At 41.8% G+C, this 10,203-nt stretch overlaps 2 protein-coding genes across 6 annotated transcripts in view; one reads left to right on the top strand and one right to left on the bottom strand.

Moving 5' to 3' along the window:
- Window positions 1-4,125: 4,125 nt before the first annotated feature.
- Window positions 4,126-10,203, top strand: part of ndel1a (nudE neurodevelopment protein 1-like 1a) — an 11,489-nt gene continuing 5,411 nt past the window's right edge. For 2 of the 5 annotated variants that reach the window (XM_034859674.1, XM_034859677.1), the window contains exons 1-3: window positions 4,141-4,435; window positions 6,858-6,955; window positions 7,961-8,114. In XM_034859674.1, the coding sequence (XP_034715565.1) occupies window positions 6,870-6,955; window positions 7,961-8,114 (240 nt within the window). In that variant the 5' untranslated portion in view covers window positions 4,141-4,435; window positions 6,858-6,869. Of the gene's footprint in view, window positions 4,436-6,857; window positions 6,956-7,960; window positions 8,115-10,203 lie in introns of all 5 variants that reach the window. The other 3 variants (XM_034859672.1, XM_034859673.1, XM_034859675.1) reach the window with 3 other exon arrangements.
- acsf2 (acyl-CoA synthetase family member 2) overlaps window positions 8,407-10,203 on the bottom strand; it is a 38,381-nt gene continuing 36,584 nt past the window's right edge. Inside the window, exon 18 of the mRNA XM_034859652.1 lies at window positions 8,407-8,417. The gene's annotated coding sequence lies outside the window, so the exon portion shown is untranslated. The remainder of the gene's footprint in view (window positions 8,418-10,203) is intronic.

Raw genomic sequence — 10,203 nt, 5'->3', positions numbered from 1 at the left:
ATGTGACTCCAACTCTGAACCCAAGGCAAGTGTAAGATTTCAGGTTGTGTATAAAACACATGTTAAAGCCAAACACTGGTCTGTCCCAGTGCATCAATGTCATGTTTCAAGATGGACTAATTGTTTGCCTTTCTTATATTTCAGGAACTTAAGTGCACCTTCACCGTTAATGTAATCCCTTGGGAAGATTCACATGTCCTTCTGCAAAAGGAATGCAAGTCAACCACTGATTCTGACTGAAGTTGTGAATAAACTTATTGAACTGGGTTTCTGTGCTAATATTTATTGAAATGTGCCACTATAAACCAGCGATGTCATTGGCTCACAGATATGCCACTTCGGCGTTGAGTTATTCCAGTGAGTGACTAGGGCATCAGGGCGTTTCGGTGCTGTAGAGCTCAGCTTGTGTCACACACCGCCGCTAAATGGCAATGAGATTACACCTCACCTCTGCAACCGCAGTTCTAGGGACTCTGCATTGAGGCAAGGACCTTAGAGATTATATTACGCAGACAAGAAATACACGTGTATATCTGGCTGTCAGAAGGCTCAATTTTAAACTCTGTGGAATAAAAAAAGGCTAAATATATATCTCAACATGTAGTTCACTGTTAATGCACTACCTGGTGAGTATGATGTGTGGTTTTTTTTCTTAAACCTTTTCCCGGTGTAAAATGTGTTTGTCTCCCAGCTATCTGACGATTCTCCTAGAAATGATTTGTGACCCTCTTAGGGGTCTTGAGAACCACTAATCTACTGTACTCAAACACTGGAGCTTTGAGAATAGCGTATTATGCAACAAATCGGTTTGACCAATAAGAATGATGGTCTTATTAGTCCTTACCTAACAGGAGCATCTGAGCTAACGAGAGAAAGATGATCATCAGTCTAAACGTTTTTTACAGTGAAAACGTTGTCATTCACGTTGCTTCATGTGGGAAACTGGGGCTAGATTTTGCTAGAACAGTTTCCCAGTTGATAACTGTCATACGTTTACGTGTTGAATGGTCAAACGTTTCCTAAGTATACAAAATTCCCACCTACATGTAATCTATTTTGCCAACGTCCATATTGATTTAGGTTGTAGTCGTCCGTTGGTTTCAACAGAGTAGCTCACGGTAGTTATTAAAGCTGCGTGCCATTGCCAGTAACAAGTAAACCAACTCTAAGGTCTATGTTTTGAGCTCTTGTACCCACTGTAGTGAGGAAAGTAATGCCTAATTAAAGATCTTTGGGGTGTCCTTTGTCAGCGCGGCAGCTGATTTAACACATGAGACTGTTAGCCTGCTCTGGACCAGGCTAGCTGCAAAGAATAAATCTCCATGGTTACTTGGCTGGGTTTAATTCAATGTGGTTTTGTGGAACCGAGTCAAAGCTATATTCATCCAGGATAACTTAAATATCCCGGCTTAATCCCTTATGCTGGTTTTGTGCAACAGGCCCCTGGGTTCGATTCCTACAGCGATATCTTAATCAGTCTTTAGACCCCCACAGAGTCCTGGGGTGAGGTCTAATCAGCCAGATTACCTGGAAACACCTGTGTGGGTGTTCATCAACAGATAGGAAACAGGTGTGTGTGTGTTTCTCTAGACGGTATATTAACTGGGCTTTGACCGTGAACTAGTCCACTCAGAACCGATACCAGGACTCCTAATAGCTACTGCAGAACAACTTGTTGCCATCATGCTGTTTGTCTGGTTCTGTGTTTTTGTTTCTGCTTTCATCGGTCGCTTTGTAACAGAACAACAGATACTCGGTGACCCAGAGGATGTCCCGGTGACCAACTCCGAGGTTTTGGCCTCAGCACATTTTGCTGTCGCTGAATTAAACCATGCCAAAACAGGGATGACTTACAAAATGGTGGAAATAACATCAGCCAAAATTCAGGTAATGTTAATCTAATTTAGTACAGAAGAGGATCAGGGCCGACGTTAAATGTAGTTGAGTGTAAACTCGTCTCAGAACTCATTCACTTGACATTTGGCCCTAATCGTCTTTTATATTAAATGATGTATGTTTTGTTTATTGATAATCCTCATGCCTATGCGTCCTGTTTCCTGTAACTTTAGAGCATTGCAGCATTTGTTCCTGCATGGAACTTCATCCTGGAAATGCGCCTGCAACGTAGGCCTACATCATGCAACCCTGGTGCTAAAACATCGTGTAACTCTAAACCCAAGGTAAGATTTCAGTTTGTGTATGGAACTCAGGATAAAACACCCTAAATATCAGGGGGAAAAAAATCACCTTAAATCCCAACACTGGTCTGCCCCATGACAATAACGTCATGTTTAACAGGATGCACTAATTTTATTTTTTATATTTCAGGAGCTCCAGTGCAACTTCACTGTGTATTACTCTCTGGGACGGCCAAGTGCACTCACTGAAAGAGAGTGTACGGAAACGGGGCCACCGCTGATTCTGACTGTCGCAAAATAAATTATCATTGAATATTGTCTTTTTGTAGTGGTTGTTTTGTTTTCAACATAATGGGCCACTATAAACGAGGGATGTCCTTGGCTCACAGATATGCTGCTTCTGAGTTGAGTCACATTGTTCTAGTGACTGGCAGCTTGTCTGTGCTGTAAAGCTCAGCTAGTGCCGTGCACATGGCTGCTAAATGGAGACGAGACTCCGCTTTGCAACCTTGGCCCTTAGGACTCTGCATTAAGGCAGGACCCTTAAAGGTTCAATTACCCAGACAAATACTTTCTATTTTGGAAGTTTTTGCTGCTGCCACTAAAGTACTGTTGGAAGGATCAGAAGTGAATATTTTCCACTCGGGAGAAGAGTGCAGAAACTGCAAACGAGGGGCTGAAGTAACAAATTATACTTTGAGTAATTTTCCGTTATACATGTACGTTTTGTTACTTGGGTGTTTGTCATTTGGTGTGAAGATCTACTTTTTATAGCATTTTCAAAAATAGACTAAGTTGTTAAATCTGAAACTGAATCTTTAGCCTCTCTGGGATGATTTGGTCCAGGTTTGACTTGTCGGAAGCAAACTTCAGCTTTAAATTTCCCCTTGACTGCAAATCGCAAGCCGTGCCAGTCACAAAACCTTGTCAGGCGTAAGGAGGGTGGGGCTTAGCGAAGGGTCAATTTGTTGATCTGTATTTACCATCAGCATATGTTAAAATGTAATGTATCCTTTACACAAGCACTAATGGCAAAGTATCAGTGGGGGGGGCGGGCTGCCAAGGGAAAGGCGCCCCGAGCAGGGGTATGGTGCCTTGCTCAATAGGTGAACTGGCACCTCTTCAGCTACCAGTCCACATACTTTGGTCCATATGAGGACTTGAATCAGCGCCCCTCTGGTTTCCAACTCCCTACGCACTGAGCTGCTGGCACCCCTCAGTATTTGACTGTAAGAGGGCTTTCAGGCATGGTGCTCTACCTGGAGCTCATAACTGTTAATGTATTGGGATTATCCCAATGTATAATTCTGTTTATTACTTCTTTTTGTGATAGTATTTTACTTGTAGTGGTTTTAATTTATTTCTAATGTTGGACTTCATGCATTTTGTGAATCCATGTATTGTCTCTGTCCCCAACATCATATTAAACTCAGTAATTCTAAACGTTGCAGTAGTCAGCCCATGGTGCTAACTTAACATTTAAGGTCCCACGACATGGTGCTCTTTGGGTGCTTTTACACAGACCTTAGTCGTCAATACTGTATCTGAAGTCTCGTTTTGCCGCGGTGCAGAATTACAGCCACTACAAGCAGTCCCACAATAAGCTTTCCTTAGTATGTGCCATTTCTGAGGAGGAGAAAGGGGGGGGGGGCCCTTTACCAACTGTCGCTTTGCTAGTTTAAAAGCTGTGATGTCTCTCTCTCGTGGGTGGGCCAAATTCTCTGGGTGGGAAAAGCTGAGAAAGTGGAGGAAACTTTGCCCCTTATGACCTCATAAGGAGCAGGTCGGCCCATCTGAGCTTTCATTTCAAAGGCAGAGCAGGATACCCAGGGCTCGGTTTACACCTATCACCATTTCTAGCCGCTGGGGGTCATAGTATTCGTATTGCCATGGGACCTTTGGTGCCTGGTATTACCGGTATGCGTTGTCATGCGCTGTTCGTACGCAGCAGCGGAGCTCGTGAACCCAGCACAGCACGTGAATACAGAGAAATTCCACCCTAACTTCTGTTTGTGTTCACTGTGGTGTTTAACTCCTTTTTTTTAAATTGTGACTATCCACATTTGTTTTCCCCAAGCTGGAAAATAAAATCCAATAGTTGAATGTTTGACACTTTAATTAAACTTGAGGCTTCTAATATTAATGATATAATATTCCTATTTAGGGTGTAGTGTCCTTTAAACGCCCCGCAGAGAGGAGCCAGGACTCCCCAGACATCAGAGGAGAAGCTCGGCCTCCGCAGCTCTCTCCAGCGGGCGGAATGGACTGAAAACCTCGCTGTTCGGTGCGATGTTCAGGTACCTAATTCATTACAATGTCTCGTCTTTTATCTTTGTTGTGAAACCAGTAAAACTAAAACACTAGAGGCAGCATGTCGTCGGGCTTCGGCTGCTCGGTGGGTCGCTTCACGTCGTGTTTGCACACCAAGTTTTGACAGCTGAGCTCGGCATCATGTTTCCGCTTCAGTCGCTGATGTTGGTGTCATTTCTGGTCCTGGTTTGTGTTAGAAGTCAATACCAATTTTGGGTACGTTCCGTGCATTAATTTAGCTAGATTATTTGAAAATGTTCTTTATTTTTGGATCACCATGGGCATTTTCATTCAGTATTTAATTAATGTAATGTGATCTAGTAAAACATATTCAGGATTTTCTTCATTTATACTTATTCCACATTTCAAAACATAGTTAATATGCATTTCATTATACACATGAATGAGATCACATCAAGCTCATGCAGTTTACATGAAGATAAAAATGATTTTTCTGGTTATTAAATTGTGTATTTTTAATTTATGATGCATACCAGGCCCACTAACACGGGCAGTGTTGCATTTCCCTCTACTGTAATAACACATTGAGTTTCCCTTTAGGCTTTAATATAATCTGAAGATGAATTATTCATAGAATAAAAGAGAGATTTGTGTTGGGCGACATAGAGTCAGTGACACAGAGCAGCCAAACTCTCTTTAAGGTTCTTAATCTGTTTGATTTAGCTGTTGAATTGAGATTGTGGTTTCTCTTCTCTTGTAGTTGTAAAGTGTTTTAGAGAATGGACATGTGGACAGGTGTCTTTTTTTAACTTGATGCCAGAGAAGAAGTCAGCATGACTTCTTGGGACTCTGACACAAGAGAAGCATCAGCTGACCTGCTCGGTCTGTGTTATTTTCCTCAGGCCATCACTTGTAATCCTCTCGCTCACCATTTATAGTGATGATCATTTTCCAGCACAATTATTTCTGCACTTTTTCAAGTAAAGACACCAGGTATTTTGGGCATGTAACAATTCAACATAGCTTCAGTTTTGTGTCCTACTGACATGAAAGCAGGCCCGCGGTCTGAAGGTATGGACAGGGGACCAATGTTTCCAAATTGGGTCTTTTTCCCTACCCATTCTAGCTCCATAGACCCCCGAACTGTACCCTGGGTGGGAGTGATCTGTACCCTTTGACACCCTCCTGCATGAAAGGGGTATCTATGGTCTCATGCACTCTGGCAAGAAAGCAAATATTTCCCAAAATCTCAAACCATTTCTTTAAAACCAGCTTCAGACTTTGTTTTATCCGTTGAGTTGGTTACATAAAGAGGAAATGTATGATTCTCAATCGCTGCAATACCGCTAACTAGAGTCTTGGCAATCTGTGACGTCCTCTTGTAATCTTTAGTTATTTGACATTTAGTCCAATGCACATCCAAGGACACATCCAATGCACATCGATGAACAGAGGTTCATCAATGTGCCAAGAGTTTGGTAACCAATACATAAGAAAAATAAACTGGATGGCATTTTTTGGAATTGCACTCATTATGGGCCAAATTAGGCTGGTTAACATAGACAGCAACAACTTTAAAAGGGTTAAAGTGTGGCTATAGACTGAATACCACCTGACTGTTGGGTTTATAGAGCTAATGTGTTGTCCAACATTGTTTGGGTCGGGAGCTTCCCTGTATCTGAAGCCTACTTAAGTCAGAGAGGGAGTTTGTACATGTGGACTGAATAAAAACATTGTTCCTAAATTGTACTAGTTTCTCAGTTTGGTTTCTCAGGTGGTTTCCCATCTGTGGCTGCTCACTAGTGTGGTGTTCAGGGGTTTAATGATGAGTCTGTGATGAACGAGGCTCCTGCCACAGCATGTCTTCTGGGAACAGTTTTACTTTTCTACTTTAGTTTGTAGGCAGATTGAGCACTACCTTAAAATGAAGCAATTTAAACCACAGATATGCAGTGTTGTATAATGTCAGGAGGCTCTTATTTCCTGCCAGTCTAAGATGAAGAAGACCATTAATCAAATCTAAAATGCTTTCGGTTTTGTTGAAGCGCTGGAGAGCAGAGTCTGCGGGACTCCTCAGGGTTTCTTTCTGGAAGTCAAGAGGGAGCTTATTTGATGATTAATTCCCAGCTGTGATTTTTTATTTTTTTTCTCGATTATTTTTGGGGCATTTTTAAGCCTTTATTCGACAGGACAGCTGAAGACATGAAAGAGGAGCTATAGAGAGGGGAATGTCGGAGTTGAACCCTGGCCCTCTGCATCCAGGAGTAAACCTCTATATACGGGCGCCTGATCTACCAACTGAGCCATCCTCATTTGTGACTTTTTTTATGGACTTTGATTTGATGAGAAATCCTAAGTGAGTTGGTTTCAGAACCACAGATTTAAAGCTCTGTGTGCCCTTTTTCTCACTCTATAATCACTTTTGTTGTGTTATTCCCTCCTCTCCAGATTTAGTTTGCCATGGAAACGGATATGATACCAAAATTCTCCTCAAAAGACGAGGAAATTGACTTCTGGAAGGCTCTTTCTCTCAAGTACAAGGAAGGGTATGTACAAGGTCTCCTATTGTGGATGTTTCTCTTTCTCTCCTTCTGTTGAGTATTGACAGGCGGACATTGTTCTATATTTGTCTTATTGTCAACAACTCCCATTTAAAGACCTAACCCAACAACCAACGTAACGTTGGGAAGCGGAGGGTCGCTGGTTCAAGTCTCCATACGGACCTCTCCAGCTACAAGTCCACCACTTGGGCACTGCCAAGGTGCTCTTGAGCAAGGCACTGAACCCCCAAACGCCTTTCCGTGGGCAACCCCCTCACTCTGACATCTCTCCATTTAGTTTATCTATAGGTACTGAGCGTGTGTGTGTGTAATAACAGAGTGTAAATTGTCATTTCCCCTTAATAAAGTATATATTATTACTATCTTCAGCTGACAAATGTTTGATCTGCTGTCTTGTCGAGATTCAGTCACCAATCCTTCACTCTTTCAATCAAAAGCCAGCGTCGGTACATCCCGTGGTACTTTAATATGTGGGACAAGCAGTGAAAACCTCTCCCTTTGTTTACCAAAGCAACGTCTCATGTTTCACATTGAATATAAGACAATCATGTCTCTTTGTCCTCCCCTCTTTTGAATGTTGAATACAGGTAACATTCAGGTCAATGGGGTAATGTAGTGATGCAGACGCTGTTTTTTTGCTGTTGCTCAACACATTTTTTATTATAAAGGCTGCGTAGATTAGCTGCTACTAAGAGCTAAGCAATCCTATACCATCACTTGATTAAGATTAAAATCTCAACACCAACGGAAACAAAGTCTGGCCCACACCCAGTTATGTAAGAGTCTGTAGACAATCAGCTTTCTGTAAAGTCAAGGCTACGTCCTGGGGAGTATGTTATATATCTGGGTCAGGGCTCCAGTGGCCAGATAATCAAATGAAACAAAGATGATAAAAATATAAATACGGTGCATGCTCCCTCCCGTGCCCAGCGACCTTGTTCTGTCTCAACTTGTTGTCTAATGGCTTCTCGTCTTTCTGTCGCCCGCCAGCTGCCGGGAGGCTCGCGAGGAGCTGCTGGAGTTTCAGGAGGGGAGCAGGGAGCTGGAGGCCGAGCTGGAAGCACAGCTTGGTCAGGCCGAGGGGAGGATGAAGGACCTGCAGGCTGAGAACCACCGACTGAAGCTAGATGTCGAAACACTCAAGGTAACCGCAGGAGTTTGGAAAAGGAAACAGTCTGCAACCCAGACATAGTCTATTGACGCGTGCCTCTAATCTGATTATAAGAGAAAATATCAGTTTTATTAGCCAAACGATTATTAAACTCCACTAGCGCTGCAAAGATTAATCCAGTAGTTTTCAACCTATTAAATTAAATGCCAGCTAGTTTGATAGTTGATTAATCAGTTTAATGTTCTAGTTTCCTCTCTCCTCTGGGACAGCAAACTGAATATCTTTGAGTTGTGGACAAAGACATTTGAAGACGTTTATCTTGAGCTTTGGGGAACACTGATCACCATTTATCTGACATTTTAAAGACCAACTAATCATCACCTCGTGTCGGATACCTCACTGTACTGCACAGTAAAGCTCTAAACCAAGGTAGTATGGCAGGTCTCAATGTGAACCCTTGAAATGAATATTTGATGCTTTATTTTTTCTAATGTTACCACTCGTCCTTGAGTGCAAGCCGTGTGAGAAGTCACGCTGTAGCAGCTGCTGCTCCACAGGATGCAGCAGTCGTTTTTTTCTTGAGGGCCTGCAGCTTTGCCTCTCTGGTGATATGTCAGAGGTCCCAAATCAAACCGCGTCCCGTGCACAACAGAAAAATGTTCCCATGGGTTTGCGTTTGTCTAAGTGACCGTCTAGCACGCCTGACCCAGGAGATATATTGATATCGGGGCAAAACTTGCAAGTTGTGTCTAAATACTAATAATAAGTATGTGGGTGTCTAGATTGATTCAAACCTGTTCTTCAAATCTCATGTTAAAAATATATGCAAAAGGAGATTTAATTTGAGTAACTTTGGATTTTTCAGACAATCACTCAGCTTTAAAACTGCTCTTATGTATATGAATGCCATGATTATCTCCCATTTTACTTATTGGGCTATCTTTGCTCAGGCTAACAAATCCACAAGAAAACAACTTGGATCTCTCTCTCTCTCTCTCTCTCTCTCTCTCTCTCTCTCTCTCTGTGTATATATGTGTGTTTATACAGTATATGTACTTCTTGTGTGTGTGTGTGTGTGTGAGTGTGATAAATAAGTCACTTTTATTATCCCAGTTGTGAAAACTTGATTTGCAGCCCATATAACAATACAAAAACACAAGTACAAAGATGTTACCTGTACATACAATATACAGAACGCGTTACTACAGCAGTGATCTCAATCAGGGAGGAGTAAAGTTTTGAGGTTGATATATTCCATAAATTCATGTGCAATCTAAATGTTAATCTCACTATGGAAGATGCTGATGCACCCCTCTTTTTGCACTTATCAACCAACACCTGCTCTGTCCCACACTGGCTGATCTGTGTGACTCTCATCCATAATGCATCAGGTTGTGTGTCTGTCTCATTCTCGCTCCATAATTACGGAAAGGCGGGAGCGACATTTATGTGTCCATGTTTCCAGCAGGGAGGAGATGTGTGTGCCAAAGTGTCTGTCAGGTTTTAGGTTCCACACATGAAGTGGATGCTTTGCTTTGCTTTGCTTTGCGGGAGAAAACACAATAGTGGTAGTTGTTGCAGCAGCATTTCTTTTTTGGGAATGTGTTGTCAATCATCATGATAGCGTGGTGTTGTTCAGTCCTCAGTACAAACAAACATGTATTTTTAGAAAAAGAATAGAAAAACTGACATTAAACACAGCTTGGGCAAGTGGTTATGTTTTCTGTTTGGTTGTGTTGATTAGATACGTCCACTCATCGTTGACCATTTTCAGTACAAAGCTTCGGTGGCCCTGAGGTGCAAAACGCAACCACATTACCAAAACCATTTCACACAACAAATTGATAAATCTGAAAACATATTTCCCCTTTTCAAAAAACACCACTTTGCAGTCAACACATTCAGATATTTGAGAAAAATATATCAACAATTTAGAAAACACAGTTCAAAAAATATAACATTATGGAAACAAAACTTTAGAAGCCACAACGATGTTTCAGAAGGAAATCAATCGATCGACAAATAAGAAAAAAAACATTATAGAGAACACAATTAACATTTATTGAATATTTGGATATAAAGACGTGTGTGTGTGTGTGTGTGTGTGTGTGTGTGTGTGTGT

The sequence above is a fragment of the Etheostoma cragini genome, chromosome 21, assembly GCF_013103735.1.
Source record: "Etheostoma cragini isolate CJK2018 chromosome 21, CSU_Ecrag_1.0, whole genome shotgun sequence".
In the NCBI taxonomy this organism is placed as follows: domain Eukaryota; kingdom Metazoa; phylum Chordata; class Actinopteri; order Perciformes; family Percidae; genus Etheostoma; species Etheostoma cragini.
This window is presented reverse-complemented; position numbering and strand designations above follow the sequence as displayed.